Here is a 23,418-nt window from a genome sequence, read left to right on the forward strand (position 1 = left end):
TATCGTTTGACCTGGACATGCCATAGTCTTGACATTTTGGTTGCAGATGGCTTGTGATTAAAGGAAGACGCGGTGTATTTTGGAGCCTCCTAACAACTTGCCCTGGAACTGCAGGGGCGTTTTTGTAAAATAGTCTAAGGACAACTAAACAAAGGAACAACAAATTTCCATGATGTTGGGTATGCGTGTAATTTTTTTCTATGCAGTTTAGTCATAGATGTATACATTAACATACCAATTATGCAAAGGTGGACTTGATTTTAATAATTAATGTTAATTTAAGTGTTTTCAACGATAAGACTTGCATACAAGTAATGTATATAATTGTATATAAGCTTAGTCAACTTGCTGAAACATTACTGGAAACTGCATCAACATTCCCCTTGTTTTCGTACCCCACAGAAAACAGCCCACCGGCCACACACCTTGATGGCTGGTGGTGAACTGTTGATACAGACTCCAGAGGCATTGTTGCCAGCAACATATCAGTAGAGGTAACGTTACATGCGTGTGAGACATTTTAGCCCATAACAATGCTGTGTTGCCATTGGATACTGTTACAAATTGTTGCGCCTGAATGCAAAGGTTAACAATGGAATGTGCAAATATAACTTACATGCAACAATTGTAAATGTGCCCATGTTTTGAATGTACCGGTATAAACACTGCTCAATGTACAAACTTAAGATTTTTTCCCCAGTATCATTCAAATCACTCAAATGTAAATCTTTATAATTCTCTGTGTCTTCATATGCTGGGTTAGTGCCATGAATTACAGTCTTTTTCTAATCTTTAGATATGCATGTCAATCAATAGCAAAATACCAGGTAAAATATTTCCGAGTTGCTATAATTTTTCACAATTCGATGTGTTTGACTCAGTGCCAGAATAGTTTGATGGACCATTTTTTAATTATTTATTATTCTACTCCAAAATTTAAAAATTATCAGTCCAAGATGTATTTCTTAATAAAGATAGGGCGAGGAAAAAGGCAAAGAAAAAGCATTTATAGAAGTTGTCATATTCACGTTATGTCTCATATTGTGACCATAGGTCCTTTCTGTACATCAAAGTTCTTGCCATGGATGTCTATGCAGCATGGAGCCATTGGATGCAAGGCAACACAGATGAACAATCGGTATGTAATGTTACTCTCAGTCAAAAAGGAAATATAACTCGTTTTAATAAGAAGAATATAGAAATTTTCAAGCAAAGCACCATTGTTTCTGCCTTCCAAGAACACAATCTTACATATGCCTCTTATTTTTTATATAACCGGTATTAAAACTTGATACTTGAAAGAATGGATGGATAATGTCAGAGGCCATGGTGTCAATCCTTTTCACGACTACCTCATGCAACATAGAGATTAAAAATTATACAAATTTTAGTAACAATACATCTTTACTCATAGGAAGGTGACCAAATCTTTAACGTCAACCTGCAAGAGACCTTCGATAAGATGATGTTGTCGCAGAAGAAGGCTCAGGAGAAGATTGCTTCCCTGGAAGAAGAGAAAGCCAAGTTCCAACAGGACATAGAGACACTGCAGGATCAGAGGGAGGAACAAAGGCAGGAGAATCACAACCTAAAGCAGCAGGTTTGGTTATTGATATCTTTTATTAATGTCTACAGTGGGTGTTATTTAAATGTTGTAATAAGGAAAACCATGCAAAGAATCTCACGAGGTCCACTCCAGCAGTGGCAACATATCCTAATTTCTCAAAAGAGCCTTTAAAAGTTGTGCCTACATGGGGAAATAACACATGCATCCCACAAAACCTCATTGGGCATGAATATACATACAGTTCCTTTCCATGCAGGCTAACCCTTTAATATATAGAGCATGCATTCAATGATTGACTGACGTACTTCTTCGAAGTACAAAAGAAGTATATTTTGAAAGTTTTTTGTCTTTCAAATCATTCTTTTACATCATAGATCATATTCTAAGTATGAAGTCATATGGCATATTAAGAATCAGTTTTGGTCAATGGTCTCCAAGCAAGGGATGGGCGACTTTGCCAAACAAGGCGTCCTATCACAATATGATACATGTAACGTTAACTGCACCATGAATAACTCAACCAGATTGCCAGTAAACGAAATACATCATTGCCTTCCATCACTTAACAGGTTGACTTCTTTAAAGCTAAGAACCAGAAAGAGGAGGCAGCCCGATACTCCATGGGTCACAAGAGCAACGGGGTGGCCATCATCATCAACAACATCAACTTCAGGGCCAAGTTTACCAAGAGGGTGGGAGCAGAGCACGACACAAGTAAGTTCTATTCTTTGGAACAAATCTCTCTCTCTGATCTGTGAAAGCAATACAAGTCAGTCAACAAAGCTATCAGCCAACAACCTAGATGTATATCTAATCAAGTTGTCTTGTCATTTACCATGATTGATGGCTTTCTTGGCTCATAAAGATGGTTTTATTAAAGATTGTACATGTACATGTAACAGCAACTCTCATAATTCTACCGGATGCCCTATTTACTAACACATGAGCTACATGGATGGGTCTGTGATTTTAGGCAGCTCATAAGCCTCTAACTCCCACAGAAAAACTTGAGACAACATTCCAGATGCTGGGACTGAAGGTGAAGTTCCACACTGACCTGACTGTGTCTGAGATGATCCACGTACTGAATGAGGAGGCCAGCCAAGACCACACCCACCACAACCTGTTCCTGTGCTGCATCATGTCACATGGTCACCAGGGGAAGGTCTATGGTACAGACGGCATCGGGCTCGACATCCTCGAGCTCACAAACCTCTTCAAGGGAGATGAGTGCAAGAGTCTTCTGGGGAAGCCCAAGCTGTTTTTCGTTCAGGCATGTCAGGGGGATAAAATTCAGGATAAGCAAACTAAGGCTGATGCCGTCCCAGGGGGGTCCCCCTCCGCAATCGTGGCCTACATGACGGCCGAGGCTGATTTCTTCCTCAGCCTTGCCACTGTTCCTGGGTGCAAGGCTCTGAGAAATGAGCTAACGGGGGCGTACTATGTCACCATCTTGTCCGACGTCCTGACAAAGGGCGGCAGTAGTCAGAGCCTGATGAGTTTGATGGTTGAGGTGAACGACAAAATGAGTGAGATGCATGGCCAGTGTCCCTTCTGGTGTGGTACTCTGACCAAGAAGCTGTATTTGGTTAATAAGAAAGATCAGCTAACCTGTAGCACATGTATGCTGGAGATTGCACAACAGGAAGTTGACACCGGTTTGCCTCCAGAGTGGGAGGTCGTGACAAATGAGTCCCTGGAAATGGAGCTCTCCAGTAGTGGGGAGTACAGCAGGTAGATTAACCTCAGCTTACAAATCAAGGATCTTCAACTCAAAAATTACTTTGTAGCTCTTAATGCCTAAGTAAAAACCTCTGTAAGCATTCAAGTTCTTTCGCAAGTAAAAGATAAGAGTTATAAGAAAAGCTCAACTGTGTTTAGTAGTTAAACTTACGGAATAATAACTGAACTTTGTCTCAATATATTAGACTACATCGTTGTCCATGTAACAATTTTTCATAGATGAGATCTAACTGGAGTGTATTTTCAATATCATTTATCAAGTGAAGCCAGTAAGTAGAAATAAGTATCTGAGGTCTGCCAGTAATGTAACAACTTTGGATCTATTCTTTTTGATGTTATGATACTTTATTTCCAACACATTTTCATTTAAAAAATCAAGTAATACCAACATTTCATATCCACTGTTAACCATTTTCATTGCAAACCACGTATTTTTTTAGGCTGAAAATAACAATAGCATTCATTAATGGAACCTACATGTACATAGAAAGAAAAATGACAGAGCTATTTACATTATATTAAGAAAGTTTATGCGTATCATATTAATGTTTTAACCCGAATTGAGATAATGATGTGTTTCTATATACATATACATATACATATACAATATTGTATTGAAAAATGTTTTTTCAACTTCTCAATGTCAGAAGCAACACTGCCATATAAAGCTTTACCTAGTTCATTTAGTCATCAGCTCTTGAAATGACAGTATCAAATTTCCCATACTAATTGTACAACAAACACTGTTACTAGAAGCATTTTACGCATTTAAAGTAACTTGTTCAATATCCTTGTTTCAAGCACCTATTGTTTGTATTTGAACATGCTTCTGTGTGTAAACAAATGTGTCGTTTATTCATTCATGCCTTGTCTGTACATTACTAGTGTTGCATGCACATATACCAAACAGTTACAGCAATACAACACCATATATATATCACTATGTATACACATCCCAGATGATGCCTTTTGATTGACAGTGGTGTTGCTTGTCTGCCCTCGAGAGTTACTGTCACCTGTTCTTCTCGCGGTCGATGAAGCACATACACATGTTCTCTCTCCCCATGAGCAGTACAGCAGCGCCCTCTGGGTGCCATCTCAGGGACTTCACCAAGAATGAATGTCAGCCAATCAGAGAATAGGCCTTTCAGTTTTCAAAAGGGGTCTCGAATATATATATCACGGTAAGCTCATTAATATTTATAAGCAGGACGGTCAGGAACTAAGAGTGACAGTTGAGAAAGCAGGGTACATCCAAACAGGCAGTTTTGCCGTTGGATGTTCCTGCTGCTGTACTGCTCATGGAGAGAGAGAACATGTGTATGTGCTTCATCGACCGCGACAAGAACAGGTGACAGTAACTCCCGAGGGCAGACATTGAGATCTATACAGATATTGCACAGAAGCATTATTTACGACACAAGTAACATGTTTTGTGGTAGTCCATAACGAGTTTCACGACAAGCCGACACTTTGTGGCAACATTAATCGGGAAGTTTCCGAACTACGTGGAGCTTCCAAGGAAGTGATTTTTTCCGAGAACAGGCGAAATCTAATGCGCGCGGTATCATCCATGAAATTAAGCTGGTGTGGCCTAGCTTAAGGTCAAAGATAACCCTATGTGTTGTCTATCAAATTCATCAACTGCAAAAATTGTCTTTTTGCGTTGCTGTGTACTTGTCCCAAGTAGTACTTCACATTTTGGACTGGTTCAAAAATTTAGAAAAATGCCAATATTTGAAACGTGCTAAAATCAGAGAAAATGGCTCAGAACTCGTCTAGCCCGTCACCATGGCAACGGCTTGTATTGTTTTGAGAGGGCCTGGAGTACGAACACTGTAAAACATATCACCCCTGCCATTTTTGCTTGATCCTTACAGACATTTACTCTTGATATCTTTTCCCCATGACGGTTTTCATGTCCTCTCATGTGACATGATTTGATCTGACAGCTTTGCACTAATATGATTATGTATGTTTGGTTTGGTTTGGTTTGGTTTGATTATGTAAGTTACTTACATAAGTTACTTATATAAGTTACTTATATAACATGTAACACTACCTGGTGATTATCCGGTTGCTTCTGTCCAGTGCTCAAAGACAGAGTGACAGTCATAGACAAAAGACTGCCTGTCACAGCGTGGGAAGAACGGTGCCAACTTGATAAACGAACATGGACACGCGAGGCTGTTTAGGTTAAATAAAGGTCATTCCTTCTGGTAAACTATACAAATATTAAAATGTGTCATTTAGACAACAACTTAAAACACGATAATGTCTCAGAACACAGTTTTTCGCCTATGGGGATTTACATGGTTAAGGACCCCAAAGTGAGATCGTTCGAACTCGACGACTCAAAACCTATAGTAAGGTGCAGATACAATTTACAAGAATTTAGTATGTTGAAGTTGAGGATACAACGGTACTACAACCTACAAAATGTCTGAAAATGAGCATAGATTTGCCGGCTCGTTTTTCTATAAAAGACACTTTGATTTGACCCCCAGCGGAGGTCATGGAACTGCAGGAGTCGAACATGAAGTGCCGGTAACAGTATCAAGGCGCAAATTCCCGCCGGCCGAAGAAGCAACGTAATCCAACATATACAGTATCAACACCGATGTATTCCTCTACCATTCCACAGATTCCACCTCGCTGTTGTACACGAAAGAATAACTACGGCCTTTGCAAGTACTGCGGGGCACTATTTTAACACGGACTACTTTGGGGGATAGGGGTCGCGGATTAGTACTGTGTTATGAGACCTTGAACCAACTTGACCTTGAATTTTCATTCATACAATAAAATTAGTCAAAATATAAAGCCATGGCATACCAAGTTTTAGAACAGAAGTCCAAATGGTTTCTGAGATATGGCCAACTTTGCACTTCGGCGCCTGGCACAGGTGTAGGCTCCGTACAAGGACTATCTGAGGGGCATTTAATTGGTCTCATTATCTCAACAAATTTAATATTCTGCAGCTGGTTGACTTTTTCTTTTACAAGGAGCTTGCCAGACCATATTCTACCGTTCTGGGTGATTGGGGTTGGGGGTTATTCTTTTTTAGGGCGGAAAAAAAGGAGTGGGGTGGTCGAGCGGGCTTTAGACCACACTTAGTCCTATAGGGAGCGGTCTTGGCGGCCGTTGCCATGGTAACGGCGGGTCCGACGGTAACAAAAATATTACACTTCAAGTCATCCGACGTCAATTCCTAACATATCAGTCGAATTTAATGTGGTTGTCCATCCCTGGGGAATTCACGCTGTGGTTGAAGGTCTCAGAACACAGTTTTTCGCCTATGGGGATTTATACATGGTTAAGGACCAAATAGATTTTCAAAGCTGTCATGCAAACAAACATATCATAATACTGGTATGGTAAGCCAGAAACAATTTGTAACACTATGGGTCTGGATGTATGTCTAAAATTCCTGTCTCATGCTAACACATACAGACATTCCGTTTCACTAACAAACAAAAAAAGCAGACTAGAATCAAACTGAAACCATTTATAAGCTTTATTAGAATATGGGAAAAAAACAATAACAAACAAATATTCAGCTTCCTTAACATCGCCAGTCTCAATGACAGACAGCAGGTATAGCAGTGTTGGTAACTGCCGGAGTGTTAAAAGACTTGATAGTAATAAAAGTTTTCATTGTTTTCCTTCTGGACATGAGAATTATTTAGATGTATTTCAACGTACAGTAATGGACTACTTCTATTTGTTTTCTTACATGATCGTTACAGTTACTGTTACCACCGTGTGTTTTTCCGAATCAGGGCATCAATTCTTCAACCCTATAACGGATAATGTGTCAATAGCATACATTTTTGTATCTCAAGCTCTTAACATGTCACAAGCTCTTGAACATCCATATCAATCATCTCATCATAACATGATTGTATAGATCTGCTGACGTCATTCATGTACAGATGAAAGCCTTACCATTTACAAGGGACCGCAATATAGTTGTTTTTAAGTCTGATCTGCATTCACACGAGTTGCACCGGGTCTTCCATATACGTGTTAACTCCAAGACCAGAGTTTAGGTTTCCCTTTGCCCTCTAGAATGAACATTTTTTTTTCAGTTCTTACTTTTGTGTTAGACTTTCAACTGTATAGACTGGGGTCTAACTTTCGTTTACCGTTTCCTATGGTAAATATATTCTTGCGAAAAATAGGACTAAATGATATAGATAAAGAACCTCTGTGCGTAGACGGTGTCACGTGTATGTAGACTGCTGTGGTGGACTAACAGCCTGTTTTCTATGATAGACGTGGCATCGGTCACAGCATGAGGTGGTTGTATTACAGTCATTGGCAAAAAAAGCAATACCTATTGGCACAGCGTCTACTTCTACGACAGAATTACAATTATTTCAGACTTGATGCCTTCAAAACATTTCGGAAAACTTACAATCTGAATGTTGACCACTTTTCACTAAGTAAACTTGGTATGATTTCTGTCATCAAAAGAAAATTGTGTGCCTCTATCTTAATTGTAATAAAAGTAATAACATAGGCAAAGTCAAATGGCACAGCGTCTACCTCTATGACAAAGTCACCATTCCTTTAGACTTACTTGCTGTCTTTCATGATTTCATGAAAACTCGCAATCTGAATGTTGCTCACTTTTCACCAAGTAAACTTGGTATGACTAATGCCATCAGAAGGGCATTGTGCGCCCGTATCTAATTAAATGGTAATAAAAAGCAATAACAATGCAAAATCTATTGGCGCAGCGTCTACTTCTATGACAAAGCCACCCTTCCTTTGGACTTGTTCTTTTACATGATTTCATAAAAACTCACAACCTGATTGTTTCAACTTTTCACCAAGTATTCTTGGTATGGCCTCTGTCATTAAAAGAACATTGTGTGCTCGTATGTAAATAGATGGTGATAAAAGCTATAAAATATGCAAAAATGTTGGTGCCGCGTCTACCTCCATGACAAGACCAACCTTCCCAAACTTACGATCTTTCTCAAATTTAGGACTACTCACACTCTGGATGTTGTAAATTTATCCGTCTATAGAGGGACATTGCGTGCCTGTATCTAAATACGTAATGGCAAAAAGCCCCCCCCCCCCCAAAAAATAATAATGTAACGAAGGAGACTGAAGTCAGGGGCTACATGTGAGCAAGAAGCATTTTCAAATGCTTTGAGCAATCCCGGAAAGAAGTAGTAAAGTGATTCGTGATAATCGCATGACTTAAGTTACATCAACTTTTGTAATTTGACAGTTCTTAGAGTTACCCGGGAAATGGTGTGAAACGGGTATTAAAGAGAGGGGGAGAGGGAGAGAGAGAGAGAGAGAGAGAGAGAGAGAGGAGAGAGGGTGGTAGAAAGCAAGCTTGTACTGATTGCAGACCCAAGAAAAAGGAATTAACACAACCCGAACAGTCACAGTGATCTCCAGTCTTGCATCACCAGTTAGCCGAGGAACAGCAAGGGGATTCGCCGTCAGGTTCCCATTTAGCAGGTTGTCCGTTTGGTGCCGGGTACCCCTCACCGCACTGAAGATCATCGTGCTACGCGTCAAACTAGGGTAAAACATCAAAAAGCAAACATTTTAAAAGATACACTAAATTTCTTTATGGAGTATACTGTATGAAAGTGATGTTTTAAAAAATGTAGCCTTAACGTTGATAGACAAAATGTTCCTGATGCTAAATGTGGGATGGCATCTATGCCAAATGCCATAGTAATTTCACAGTAATAGCGGCTCTCCATGTTGTCACACCTTACATACCGATCAAATAAAGCCTTGAAGAACGTTTTGGTCATGTCACAGTGATCGCAGAGTATTACTATCCAACCTAAGATACAAAATGTAGGGTGATGAGTCATTCGATCGTGTGCAGCTGATGCATATGGCAGGGGGTTAGTAAGGTCTGGCCGACTATTGTCACTATGGGCTTCAGACCTTCCAGGGTATCAGCAGCCTGACTGACAGATGTTAGTCAATGGTGTATACATTGTAGGATTATGATAGCATGAAGAAAGCATTCCTGGTGGATTTTGTTGAGGAAAGGGAGAGACCGGAAGTAGTACCTTTACTTCCCGTAGTTGACACAGCCACGGCAGTAACAGTGGTTCGAAGTGTTGCCACACCATTTGCTTGGGGCGCAGCATGGGTATCTGCCGCCAGGGTTGCATTTAGCAGGCTGTCCGTTTGGTGCCGGGTAGCCCGCACCGCACCGCAAATCATCGCGCCACTCTGTAGAATAGAGTAAAACAATGAATAGCAAAGATTTCAAATATACAAAAATATTCTTTATAGTACAATGCATGAAAGGGGTGTTAAATGTAGCCTTAATGTTAAGTAACAAATTTTCAATGATGCTAGTTTTTTTGATATGACATCTGTGCCAGATGCGAAGGTAATTTCACAGTAATAGCGACTCTCTCTATATATGTTGTTAACACCTTACATAGCAATCAAGTGAACCTTGCTTGAAGAACGTTTCGATCATGTCACAGTAATCGCAGAGTATTATGAACAACCTTTAGATTGGGTAACGAGTCATTCGTGTGCTGCTGATGGCAGAGGATTAGTAAGGTCACGATTGTCGATAGAAAGTGTTCAGACCTTGCCAGGGTCTCAGCAGCCTGACTGACAGATGTTAGTAAATTTTCTATGTATTGTAAGATTAGAATAGTATTGGTGAAGCATTCCTGATGGAGGGGGAGGGGGGAGAGACAGGAAGTACCTTTCTTGTAGTGGACACAGCCAGAACAGGTACAGTGGGCTGCAGTGTTGCCACACCATTTGCCAGTGGAGCAGCATGGGAATCTGCCAGCAGGGTCACATTGAGCAGTTTGTCCGTTTGGTGCCGGGTAGCCCGCACCGCACCGCAAATCATCACGCCACGCTTCTAAATAGAGTGAAAATTAAAAAAAAAAAGCAAACGTTTCAAAAGGCATGCAAATCTTCTTTGGCATACATGCAGTAACTGGTAACTTAAAGGTTAATATTGCTATGGTTTATAGTTAAGCAGAATTGATGGTGTGATGTTTAACTGTCAAGAACAATGCGAATTACAATATATCAATGTATTGATCTAACCTTTGTTCAAAACCAGAAAACTTTATACAGTAAATTCATTTTTAGTTTAAATCTACAGCTTGATCAGAAGCTGTTTATTAAACTGTCTGACAAAGGGAATCCAATGTTTATGCTTGGATAAGCCCAACGTACTTCCGGTCTGGCGAAGAGTCATGCCGTCGCTGGACCCTTCGGGAACGTTTTGTTGCTGCTCTAGTTGCCGCAACTCCTCATCTACCTCTGTGTGTAAAAGACAGTGGAGAGTCAGGCTAATATTTCAAGCGTTAATTTTTGATTTGATTTGATTTATTCGGTTGTATAGTCATGATAAATACAGGCAGGGCTACTCAATTATTATCAAGGGCTAGCCCTGGTATCACTACAATATCAAGTAGTAAGAGTAATGGTGTATCGTTTTATCTCAATTGGCACCAGACTTTAATGACTATTCATGATAAAAATCTGGCAAAAATTATGCAAAATAAACCCTATTACAATGTACGTACCTTCAAGGATCTCAAAAAGTCCATTCTCTAGATGTTCGACCACCTCTGCCTGCTTCTGGATACTCCCAGCTAATGCATTATAAGGACAATTAGTGAGGTCTTAATGCAATGAAAGCCACTTCATGAATACTGTACGGCATATTGATGGTAAGTGAAATGTTGTGAATGAAGTTTGAAACAGATGATAATTTTTTAAGTTTTAAATTGATTGTTATGATTGTTGACCAGATTCCAGTGAAGATGGCAATAAATGAAAATGGTGTCAATTTTACAATTGATACAAACTGAAAATTATCAACGACATTATTGACTTACATTTATATGACCAACCATGCGTTTCGACCGACAAGGTCGATCCGTTTCGTATCCTAGTCATAATTTGGCTTTACAAATTGCTATTGAATTAGTCATGACCAAGAAATACACTAATCACAATGCAAAGTAACGTTTAACATGTCTTACACTTTCAACGGAAATTGAATGATCTAACCGTGTTTGAAACTGACCTGAAGTTGAAGCAAAAAGGAGTGTCGCACATCCAAGGAAGATAACAGCGCGAACGCCCATGTTTGTCTTCTCTCTGAAACAGGATCAAGGGTTCAGTTTATACATAGGACAATTAAGGCCATTCTAGAGACCTCCTTATTAACGCATTGAAATTATCTTTTACGCTGTCCCTCCCAGGTCCTAATCTTGATCAAAGACACAATTACCCTTTTATCAAAGAGAATCTTATGAACGAGGTGTTTCTGGAACCAAGCAATGGTTGTGGGTTTGTCGGTATTGATCACCATTCTGATTGCAGGTGTAGTTATTCAAAAGCTAATAGGAGAGGACATGATAGCGACTTTTTTTTTAATTTCTACAGTCTTCTTCTTTTTCTCCTTTGCAAATTATCGGATGGGGCCGTCTAGGATGGCCAATCAGGCCGAAGGGAAACACAAAGTGGCACATTTTAGGCCAAATTCGTTCGTCATACAAGTGATAGCGGGGTGGATACCAGGATTTTAATATGTTAAGAATAGTTGCCCGCCATTCTACTCATGTGCACGCCTCCAGTGAAACAGACACACGGCGCGGTCTGACAGTCTATTGAATAATCGCTGGTTATGCCGGCTGTAGGTGAGTCACTTGAATACTTAGAAGAAAGTGACATGCGATTGCCTTATAGTGCCAACATATAGAAACAGTAGAAATGGATGATAGTTAGAGTCCAAGCTGACATATTTCAATGTTTTTACGCATGTTAACAGACAGATACTCACTATATACACCGAACCAAAATAATGGTTAATGTGTTAATTGTGATGATGATGACATCTAGCCTTTTACAAATTTAAAGGTCGAAATTACCCTGTGTTGTAATCTGTGTGTGTGTGTGTGTCTGTGTGTGTGTGTTTGTGTGTGTGTCTTTTGTGTGTGTGTGTGTGTGTGTGTGTTTGTGTGTGTCTGTGTCTGTGTGTGTGTTTGTGTGTGTGTCTTTTGTGTGTGTGTGTGTGTGTGTGTGTGTGTGTGTGTCTGTGTCTTTGTGTGTGTTTGTGTGTGTGTCTTTTGTGTGTGTGTGTGTGTGTGTGTGTGTGTGTGTGTATGTGTGTGTGTGTGTGTGTGTGTGTTTGTGTACGTGACGTGCAAGGGCAATTTTACCGGTTGGCCAATAAGCACTGTCAGATATTTCGCCGTGGGCTATCGTTTGGCGTACAGACTGCAAACGTTGGGTTACACACTATCTAAACCCTGTCTTTGTAATTTTTCTTGTGTCTTCGCCGTAGCAAATGCCTAAACATTTAATTATACTGAATGTGAATGTGACATTATACTACTTACATGTCGTAAGAAGGGAGTGTCGAAGACGGAGCTAGCAGAAGACATTCTACAGAAGGGAAATGTCCGCATTGTTTTGAGTTGTCGACCAGAACTAGCCTCTATAGTGCACCACTAAATATTCGAAAATAGCAACATCAGCGCCTCAAAAGACCGACACCAAATGAAAACAGCCACACATCTTTTCAATGCATACGTGAGAGGCTGAGACGCACACAATTGTACAAAGTCGCCCTGATTATAAACAGCCGCAACAGCAGCTGACAACACTGCGTAAAAAATCAATCAGAAACAATCACACAACATCTGCTTGGCAATATCCAATTACTGCGAGTCCTAACACGCGGCTAGACCACTATACCAAAAAACGTAGGGGTGAGAAAATAAATTTTGTTACTTCGATTATAAAAACTGCTACCACGAAAGAAAAACATGCATCTTCACGCAACTACGCTCCGACGACATGCCAACTACATACAAATGCGGCAAATGGAACACAGAGATACAGATGCGAACACTCATCACATCTGACATCAACGATACTCTGTCGTGGGAGGTTACCCTCTGTCGTCGCAGACTAATAAAAAATTCTATCAAGCAGAATACTGATATCTTCTTCATCAACCCTAAAAGTAAGAACATATTACGTTGGCGCGTTAACGTCTAAACCTATTCGAACATGGCAGTGATTTAAGACGTGATCAAGCGCCACCTACCAGTTTATGAACAACTCGGTTGGCTTAAGGCGGCCCAGGCTTGTAATAAAGTAGTATTCTATTATTTTTCTATACATATGATCGTAACTTTTGATTGGTCGGTCGCACTACAATGAAACTTCACACAGTTTTAGTACTACTTGAAACACATTGAATGGTTTTGTTTTTCTACATACCGGATTTTGGGTTAGAAATAAACATTTTGGTTTAAAAAGTGGTGTTTATTTCATGGGTCTAAGCCCAGCTGGAAACAAGACCTTCAATCATGATATTCTGAAGGATGGAAGCCAACTTATCATTTTTATCCGAGGGGACTTTGTTTGAAATTAGGATTACATTGTTTTTTGGGCCGAAAATATCAGAAACGACCATTTTTTTCTAATTTTTCGTTGAAAATAACCCACGGTTAAAGACATGAAATGATTACACAAAATCCCCTCGGACAATTTTGATAAGAAAGGGATAATAAGTAAAACTTGAGTACTATAAAGATCAAGTCCCTTATTTTGAGCTGGGCATATAAAGCCGTAAATGTCATTACAAGCACCCAGCAAGAATAAAAGGTCCTTGCGGTGCGTGTTTACATTGAATAGTCGCAAATAAGCCCAGGTTCGAACGCGCGTTCGGTTCGAATGACGGGATAGAACATCATCGAATATGGTTCGAATTCGGCTGGACAAGGGGACACGCGCCCGAACTCGAACACGAATAGAGCGTGCCTGGGCCACCTTAGCTCAACCGAGAAAGTACAAAAGCGTCGAGACTGACGGACGAACTGACTTTAACTAACACCTGCGACGTGTCAAAAACAGTCATAAGGGTTTGACCGAGGGCTGTTTTCTGTGCATATTGTTTTTGTTTGTCAACTGGAATATATTTCAGAGAAAAGTCTCGGAGGGGATGTGAGTACAAGCACGACGAAATTCATCCAAGGCATTATCTTTCTACAGAAGACGATTATTTGGCGGTTGGGGTTGAAGCTCAAAGTGTATCCACTCAGAGTAATAAATGAATATAATACGTTGACCTAGCCTTTGCGTTGCGCGGGCAAGATCCTCGAGTAAGATGTGCGGTGTGACTGAGGATGGCGACCCGCTCGACCCAGCTCGCGCGGCGCGGTAAAGAAATAGTGATAAGTTTTTAATTCCACGGCAAATTTTGTAGTCGCGATGCATGGTCATAGCGACAGCCCACTCGCCCAGGCCTGTTGCCAGTACGCGTTGTTCAACCATGGCAGTGACTCAACGCGTTCTTTTGTTCGATCGGAGTTTGCCCGATCCGAACTCTTCGGCCTCGCGCCACACTCGCGTTCGGGCTTCTTGCAATAACCGGACGATTTTCCGTCCAGCTTTAGACAAGTTGGGCGTGCTTCGGGCGATCATCTTGCTGGTGTCACTGGGAGATTGGAAGGGCTCCGGCAGAACTTCAACTGTGTGCGCCGAGTATATCAAGAGAACAACGCGTTCTATGTGATTTGTACCGTTTTAGAAAACCCCGGAAGTAGAACCGAATGTTCGATGCTTGGCCCTTCGACTATCACCGCGAAACTGGACAGTAAATATGTTCCCACCTGTGACACAAAATTGGTGTCAGTGTTAGAGATCTTCAAGCTTGCAGCGCTGACCTGCCCGGGTCACGCGTGATCTGTGAAATCAATGCTGTCTAACAGGTTACTTAAAGACTTAAAGTCCTGTAGATGCTTTCTATCCTTTTCACCTGCCTTTCACTAATTGACTTGAGGCAAAATGCCGAAGGTCTGTGGGAGACGTAAATAGTCATTGTGCAAATCAGGATCAAATTTATCAAATAATGTATCATTTTCCATGATATATGATGTATCCTTAGATATTCCTTAGTCATATGTATAAGGACTTCCATACATGTGGCTCTCATCTCGATAGGACGCCCGGGGACTGGTCGATAGGACGCCGACGATCAGGTCGATAGGACGCCGGGGGACTGGTCGATAGGACGCCGACGATCAGGTCGATAGGACGCCGGGGGACATGTCGATAGAACGCCAAGGGACAGGTCGCGCGATCGAACGAATAAGAAGCCCGCAATAAAAAAAAAGATGTTCTCACCTTATCATATAAAGAAAACTTCTTGCCTCTCGCAGTCTTGATTTCACAGGACACCTGCTGACTGGGTGGACTGGGCGGCCTTACAAGTGTCCCCTATTCACCAGAACTGCCTGCGCACGGCCGGTAGTGTCCCATTTATAACAAATGAGATGCAAATTATTGCATAGATTGTCATAGTCGCACGTGGAGACGCTTTACGTAATGATGTGAGCACTAGACAGAAGCAACTACATATAATTATATTATATAAGCACCGGGTATAATTATAAAACTAAACGAAGTGAAAAGCTGGGTTTCATTGTCACATGGGTTTGTCCATACGGCATTCACCAAAATGACCCAAAAAAAATCTTGGGAAAATATATCAAGAGCTGATTGTATAGTCTGTAAGAATCAAGCAATGGTGGCAGAGTGACATATTTTTCAGTGTTCGTACCTGGCCCGCAACCTCTCAAAATGCTTTTATCTATTCTGCTCAAAACCAGTCGTTGCCATGGTGACGGGCTAAACGAGTTTTGAGCCATTTTCTCTGATTTTAGCACGTTTCAAATATTGACATTTTTTTAAATTTTTGAACCTGTCCAAAATGTGACCTTCTACTTGAGACAAGTACACAGCAACGCAACAACGCATTGTTTGCAGTTATCAATTTGATAGAAAACACGTACGGTCATCTTCTAGATTTCTGTTCTATCTTATAATCTATCCTCCTTTTTGCTGTCATTGAAAGCTATCTATCAACAACAATCTAAGACCATAGCATGCCTGGGATATACGAAATAACCGGTGCAGTACTAAGAAAAGCCGACAGAAGATCCGCACTCGACCATGACCTTGACAGTTACATTTATATCACTTCGATTTGGTATATTGACTTGGAACTCGAAATTCATAAACTGGGGACCCCTGTTAAGAAAATTGCGGTCATTAACTTTGAGATTTATGGAGAAAGAACCGGTCACGGTTGGATATTTGCTAAATCGTCAAATCCGGTGCGTTCTATCCTGGAATCAAAATTATGTAATGACTTCACGGAATATCGGGGCATTTGCATCAAAATCTATATCAAGTCTTATGCTTTAAAAAACTAGAGGGGTTTCTCTTTCTTACGCAGCAGATTTCCTGTTGGTTTGAAATTTACAACAGGTTCAAAACAACAGTGGAGTTTACGCGAAAGTCATCTGATTTTGGGTCGTCTTTGTGACAGGAAAACGATATACGATCGGTTCAAAAATCTGATTGAGCTAAAAGAAGGCTGTCAAATCTTGGGGAAATGCGGTGACTGACTTGACAATAAGAAGATATGCAGTTCTATATCTACAAGCTTTCTTGTAAGGGGTGTTGGCACCCGGAGTCATGGAACGGACGACATTTTCTAGCGGAAGGAAAAGAAAGCTGCGTTGAACTCACGGCATGGCGTGGCGGCTGTTATTGTGTTTTAAGTTGCTGTCTAAATGACACATTTAAAATAAAATAAAATATTTGTATACAGTTTACCATTTCATGCTCTCACAAGAAGGAATGACCTTTATTTAACCTAAACGGCCTCGCGTGTCCATGTTCGTTTATCAAGTTGGCACCGTTCTTCCCACGCTGTGACAGGCAGTCTTTTGTCTATGACTGTCACTCTGTCTTTTTGCACTAGACAGAAGCAACCGGATAATCACCAGGTATTGTTACATGTTATATAAGTAAGTTATATAAGTAACTTATATAAGTAACTTATAGAGAAGAAAAAGTCAACCAGAATATATTAGATTTGTTGAGATAATGAGACCAATTAGAGGCCCCTCAGATTGTCCTTGTACGGAGCCTACACCTGTGCTAGGCGCCGAAGTGCAAAGTTGGCCACATCTCAGAAACCATTTGGACTTCTGTTCTAAAACTTGGTATGCCATGGCTTTATGTTTTGACTAATTTTGTTGTATGAATGAAAATTCAAGGTCAAGTTGGTTCAAGGTCTCATAACACAGTATTTATCCGCGACCCCCATCCCCCAAAGTAGTTCGTGTTAAAATAGTGCCCCGCATTACTTGCAAATGCCGTAGTTATTCTTCCGTGTACAACAGCGAGGTGGAATCTGTGGTGAATGAAATACATCGATGTTGATACTGTAATAGTTGGATTACGTTGCTTCTTCAGTCGGCGGGAATTTGCGCCTAGATACTGTTACCGGCAGTTCCATGACTTCCGCTGGGGGTCAAATCAAAGTGTCTTTTATAGAAAAACGAGCCGGCAAATTTATGCGCATTTTCAGATATTTTGTAGGTTGTAGTACCGTTGTACCCTCAACTTCAACATACTAAATTCTTGTAAATTGTATCTGCACCATACTATAGGTTTTGAGTCGTCGAGTTCGAACCACCTCACTTTGGGGTCCTTAACCATGTAAATCCCCATAGGCGAAAAACTGTGTTCTGTGACCTTATCGTGTTTTAAGTTGTTGTCTAAATGACACATTTTAATATTTGTATACAGTTTACCAGAAGGAATGACCTTTATTTAACCTAAACAGCCTCGCGTGTCCATGTTCGTTTATCAAGTTGGCACCGTTCTTTCCACGCAGTGACAGGCAGTCTTTTGTCTATGACTGTCACTCTGTCTTTGTGCACTACTGAGACAGAAGCAACCGGATAATCACCAGGTATTGTTATATAAGTAACTTATATAAGTAACTTATATAAGTAACTTATATAAGTAACTTACATAATCAAACCAAACGTTAACCAAACATACATAATCATATTAGTGCAAAACTGTTAGATCAAATCAAGTCACATGAGGACATGAAAACCGTGGGAAAAGATATCAAGAGCAAATGTCTGTAAGGATCAAGCAAAAATGGCAGGGGTGATATGTTTTACAGTGTTCGTACTTGGCCCTCTCAAAATGTTTTTTTTTCTATTCTGCTCAATACAAGCCGTTGCCATGGTGACCGGCTAAACGAGTTTGAGCCATTTTCTCTGATTTTAGCACGTTTCAAATATTGGCATTTTTCTAAATTTTTGAACCAGTCCAAAATGTGAAGTACTACTTGGGACAAGTGCACAGCAACCCAAAAAGACAATTTTTGCAGTTATCAATTTGATAGACAACACATATGGGCATCTTTGACCTTAAGCTAGGCCACACCGACTTAATTTCATGGATGACATCCGCGCGCGCATTATATTTCGCCTGTTCTCGAAAAAAATCACTTCCTTGGAATGAGTTTTAAAAAATCACAGGTGTGATTTTTTTAACCTCCTTTTTTAACCTCCTGGCTTGTCCACGTAGTTCGGAAACTTCCCCATTAATGTTGCCACAAAGTGTCGGCTTGTCGTGAAACTCGTTATGGACTACCGCAGAACTTGTTACTTGTGCCGTAAAGATTTTATGGTCGCCTGCCATGGGTACAGATTTCGGGTCTTTAATCTTATTACGTAGAAAAATGACCAAAATTGACATTGAAATTTGAAGTTTATAACCCTGACTCGGGCTTATATTGCTTAGGTTGTATTTAAGACCTCTGCGAACACTCCATTTTCTCCTTTTCAGAAAATTAAATCCTCACTACGAACTTAAAAGCATTTACAGTAATGTTATTGGGGCTATAGCTGCGGTAATATGGCTATTTTGGATTCAATTTGCATAAAGTAGGAATCTAACAATTGTATCTTTATCAAAATTACATTTTGAACATGCTAGTGACATATCAACCCTAAGCTGCCACTATCGGGTATTTCCAACTAAAGTTTGTGTACATACAAATTATTAAGAATTTCTCTCATCCAAGTTGCTACTGTAACAGAATGGACCTACACATTTATCAAGCTGCATTTGTCTATAAGCCACATGCTTATCTTCAACTCTGAAATCCAATCCGTTTTTCGTTGCAGGTGTGGAGTTAAGCTAAGGGCACAAGCCGCCGTACGTTTTTTGGCGACGCCTCAGGGACGAGCCAAATGGTATATATTATGTTCAGTCTGCAAAAATTCTAGGAATTGCACAAGCATGTTTCCACAGGTATGCTAGGCATGTTTCCACGGGCATGTATGGAATGTTAGCCTCAATGAATGTGAAATGGAATTTGGGTCATGTCCCAGGAAGCTGTGATCAGGGGGGTGGTTGGGTCAGCTGAGGTCAACTGATAGGGATAGCCATATACCATAGGTAGACAGGAAATGTTACATATTAAGGTCATAATCTTGAATGATGCCAAATTGTAATTATATACAGAGACAAATTTAATTTTCATGGTATATACTAAAGGTATATTAAGTTCACACACTGGTAATTTTCATGGCATATACTAAAGGTATATCAAGGCCACACACACACACACACACACACACACACACACACGTTCTTCAAAATCCTTTTTTGGTTACACGCAAAATTGTAAGCACAAGGACATGTATGGATGGTGGGAAAGCCAGCCATACACCCAACATCATCCTGCCAGCATATGAATTATGATATGATCTTGTACAATACTGAGAAATATGTCAAACCCTGCTATGTTTGGCTTTTGGGGGCACATTCTTTCACCACTCTGACTGGAATTCAAATGGCACTGCCCAACATTGCCTCCTTCTCTGGAATTCCAACATTGCCACTGAAATTCCTACATTGCTACCTTCACTGGAATGCCAACACTGCCTCTCCAACACCTTGGTGGAATGTGGAATGTAGTGCATGCTGGGTCCCTTGGTGGAATGTGGAAAGTAGGGCATGCTGGGTCCCTTGGTGGAATGTGGAATGTAGGGCATGCTGGGTCCCTTGAGAACTTTGGCAGGACAAGGAGGTTACTGACTTTCTTATGGGCCAGAACCTCGGTAGTAATGCAACTGCAGAGATTCGGGGATCACCCAGTCGTGGTGCAGAGGAAGAGAGCTCTTGTCTATATAGTGAAGAAGACGATCTTTTAAACATGTACTTGCATCAGGCTTTCAAGGCAGAGGGTGGTTTTGTGGGGGCAGCTAGAGGACGCTTTGATGTGTCTGTCACGTAGGTAAAAGCCAGAGGGAGGTTCGTGCATTGGCTGTTATTGCTTTGGGTGGTGAGGACGTCCATTGTGTAGAAAGTCCAACCGTCAAGTTATCCCATGGACTGGAATATTACGAAGTAGGACAGCCGTGTGGATTAGGTGCAAGAAAGTAATCCAAGGAATGAAGTGCTGGAAACAGTTGGTTCTTACTTTTTTTTATTCTCCACTATACACTGTAGTGCTGGCCGTAGGTTTAGTTTACTGGCAAACCATTGTGTTGTACCAGGGATAGTACATTTCTGCTGGCTGTAGTTTATGTTACAGGTGCACGTGGGCTAGGTGCCATGGTTAGTAGGACAGGGAGTTTCCAGTCTATGCACGCGCACCTACCTGCCAAACCCGTTCCAATGCTATTTCCACATTTTGCACTGTTCAAAAAAGCCTACAACACCCACCGTCGCCAGGCAATGTATTTTTTCCATTGCCAATCTTGTTTGGGAGGCCACGTCCGACACGTTTTTCTGAAACGTGGGGAAGGAATGGCAAGAGCAGGGATGGTACGCGTCTCAACGCACGTCTCTCGCACAGTTGCGCAAGGTGTAACCGTGCCCGGAGCTGTTGCGTGCATCGTTCGTTTCGCAAGTCTTGCGTCAAAGTCTTGCGTCAATCCAACGATTGAAGACCAATAGGCGAGCAAAGACATAGTTATTAATCATCGAGCGTAAATCGGATGGCGAACGCCCGTCAGTTGGGCAACGTTCGGGCGACGTTCGTCCGACTTCCTTTTGTTTACAAATATTGAATTTCTGGGAATGCGAGGGTAATTCTAACATTGTGGCCCCTGTGGCAGTACGTAGGCTGACTTTGTGACACACTTTCTTTTCTTGCGTCATTTCTATTATGCCCGCGCATTCCATTCATTGTTTAAAAATATTACGACAACAAAATAAGCAACATTTATTGATCACAAAATAAGCAACATTTATTGATCTCTTGCCTTTTTTTAGGAACGTTTTGTGTTACCTTGTCCGCGTGCAAGAGGTCATGGGAGGTTTATTATCATAGATTTATTCACCGTCGATCTCACGAGCCTCGCGTATATGTGAGGGGGACAGTTTTGAGGCGAAAAATACGCAAGACCATCTTAAGATCTTAAAATCAGCCGACCTTCCTGCGATCGCGAAGAACGTCCGAAGATCGTATATAATGTGAAGGGGGTATAAAAAAGATTGCCCACGTTTTTGCACGTAGACAGCAAGTATTTGCGCGTACGGCGGGTTCAGCCCTTAGCGGTCGTCAGGGTCATGGATCTGCGTTGTGTTGACTAAAAGTTTCTGTAGTCTACTATTAACTTAGAGGATTCAAACTTAGCACATGCCTCTTAGCTTAAAGTTAATACACAATGTAACTGTGTCAAGCTTCGTTTCTTTAATAATTGAAAAGTAGTCTAAAAACCTTTAATCAACAAATCACGAATTCGGCTATAAATCCAACTGACTCTAACATCACAACTCCATGAACTCACCCCATTCAAGCAGCTGTAAAACAGAAACCATTGGAAGTTCAGAACTGAAAATTGGCATGTAAACTATGGAGTCATTTGTTATTATGTTGTTGTTATTTCACAATAATTGTAAGGTGGTCAGATTTAGAGGAAGTGATCGTCGGACAAACTTCCAAGGGTGTGGTCAGCTTCAAATCAAATGACTTGCTCATAAAATTCTGTCAAAAATATTGATGATAGGATCAGATGTATCGTTTTCATACGTCAAAGTTTCTATCATGTTAGATGTAAAATAGCCGAACAAAATTAATGAGCTGTTATGCGACTGTGACAGACATAGAGGAAGGGAGAAGCTATAAACAATTCATCGTTTCCTTTTCAGGGGGGGGGCGACTTTGCGGGATCTTGGCCCAAAGAGTAATTGTCATAATCGCACTTTTCAATGGTATCCTTGTGATAATCATTCACAAGACGACGAAGTACAGACGCATTTCATGTCAGACAACTTTGGTACAAAGTATCGAAATCAACTGAGGACACTTTATGAGTTTAGATTTTGGTTTTGTTTTAGAGAAAAACACTACGAGGCCCTTTACAATGCATTGACGCAAGGACGTTATATAACGTCCTTGTTTGACAGATGTCTTCCTTCAGATATCTATGACAAAGGAAATAACTTATATAAATGGTGCCAGGCCGCGTCATGTTGCAGACATTTAGACGATGTTGCAACTATCTCATCTTCACCCCTCTTTTGCCACTGTTTGGCATTATGTGGGCCCCAGTGGCCTAATGGATAAGGCGTCAGCCTCCTAAGTTGAAGATTGCGGGTTCGAGTCCCGTCTGGGGTACAAGCATTTATGGTGTTTACGGTCTTCTTAAAAAGCAATATGATATTCATGCATAAGGGCATTTTGATGGTGTACGGTCTTCTTAATAAAAACCAATATGATATTCATGCATTAGGGCCTACAGATTCGTCAATGATAATGATACATTTGTTGTACAGTTATTGTCACATTGTTTTACAAAATGAGTTAGTCAAGTGCACATTTGCAGCCTGTTCATCTGGACAACAACACTGCTAGTTACCACTACCCCAACTCAAGTTTTCCTCAAATGTTCATATATCGGTACCACTGGCTTCAGCTCTTGGTAGACACTTTCTTCCTGTAGACGTGGTGAAATTATTTCCATGGGCATGTCGTACCCACTGCAACTTGAAGGACGCTGATGATGAGCGACCGTATTCCTGTTAACGACATCTTCGTATACTTCCGACTCTTCCGCTGAAAATAAGAATTATGCCTTATAAGATCAAATGTTAAGCTATATTTCACGTATAGGTATATGTTAGGTACAGCATGTTTACTTACTGTATATGATGGTTATTTGAGGCATCTTGACAATGAAAATTCTCTTCGCATGATTTTAGTTACTAGCAAAATGCGACAT

General features: G+C 40.8%; 2 protein-coding genes and 1 non-coding gene across 3 annotated transcripts; 2 read left to right on the plus strand and 1 right to left on the minus strand.

Moving 5' to 3' along the window:
* The first annotated feature begins 404 nt into the window (after positions 1-404).
* LOC118431146 (caspase-3-like) lies at positions 405-3,676 on the plus strand. The gene is made up of 5 exons (XM_035842264.1): positions 405-494; positions 1,054-1,138; positions 1,415-1,600; positions 2,137-2,281; positions 2,569-3,676. Exons 2-5 carry the CDS (start codon positions 1,082-1,084, stop codon positions 3,303-3,305), a joined length of 1,125 nt encoding a protein of 374 aa, XP_035698157.1. The 5' UTR covers positions 405-494; positions 1,054-1,081; the 3' UTR covers positions 3,306-3,676.
* Positions 3,677-6,821: 3,145 nt separating this feature from the next.
* LOC118430005 lies at positions 6,822-15,562 on the minus strand. The gene is made up of 7 exons (XM_035840687.1): positions 15,491-15,562; positions 11,376-11,449; positions 10,870-10,938; positions 10,517-10,603; positions 10,029-10,193; positions 9,370-9,535; positions 6,822-8,858 (listed from the first exon to the last, which is right to left on the minus strand). The coding sequence occupies exons 1-6, from the start codon at positions 15,496-15,498 to the stop codon at positions 9,372-9,374; spliced, it is 567 nt and encodes a 188-aa protein (XP_035696580.1). The 5' UTR covers positions 15,499-15,562; the 3' UTR covers positions 6,822-8,858; positions 9,370-9,371.
* Positions 15,563-22,741: 7,179 nt separating this feature from the next.
* On the plus strand, positions 22,742-22,814 carry Trnar-ccu. Its single transcript has one exon. It is a non-coding gene; the product is annotated as a tRNA-Arg (tRNA).
* The last annotated feature ends 604 nt before the right edge of the window (positions 22,815-23,418 follow it).

The sequence above is a fragment of the Branchiostoma floridae genome, chromosome 14 (genome assembly GCF_000003815.2).
Source record: "Branchiostoma floridae strain S238N-H82 chromosome 14, Bfl_VNyyK, whole genome shotgun sequence".
In the NCBI taxonomy this organism is placed as follows: domain Eukaryota; kingdom Metazoa; phylum Chordata; class Leptocardii; order Amphioxiformes; family Branchiostomatidae; genus Branchiostoma; species Branchiostoma floridae.

Bases quoted from the DNA above. Each gene is read 5' to 3' on its own strand.
- LOC118431146 (XM_035842264.1), top strand. From the start codon at position 1,082: ATGGATGTCTATGCAGCATGGAGCCATTGGATGCAAGGCAACACAGAT. The intron at 1,601-2,136 runs GTTTGGTTATTG...ATCACTTAACAG, and splicing joins ATCACAACCTAAAGCAGCAG to GTTGACTTCTTTAAAGCTAA. The intron at 2,282-2,568 runs GTAAGTTCTATT...TAACTCCCACAG, and splicing joins GGGAGCAGAGCACGACACAA to AAAAACTTGAGACAACATTC.
- LOC118430005 (XM_035840687.1), bottom strand. The intron at 10,604-10,869 runs GTACGTACATTG...TTTTACACACAG, and splicing joins ACTTTTTGAGATCCTTGAAG to AGGTAGATGAGGAGTTGCGG. The intron at 10,194-10,516 runs GTACGTTGGGCT...CACTCTATTTAG, and splicing joins GACTCTTCGCCAGACCGGAA to AAGCGTGGCGTGATGATTTG.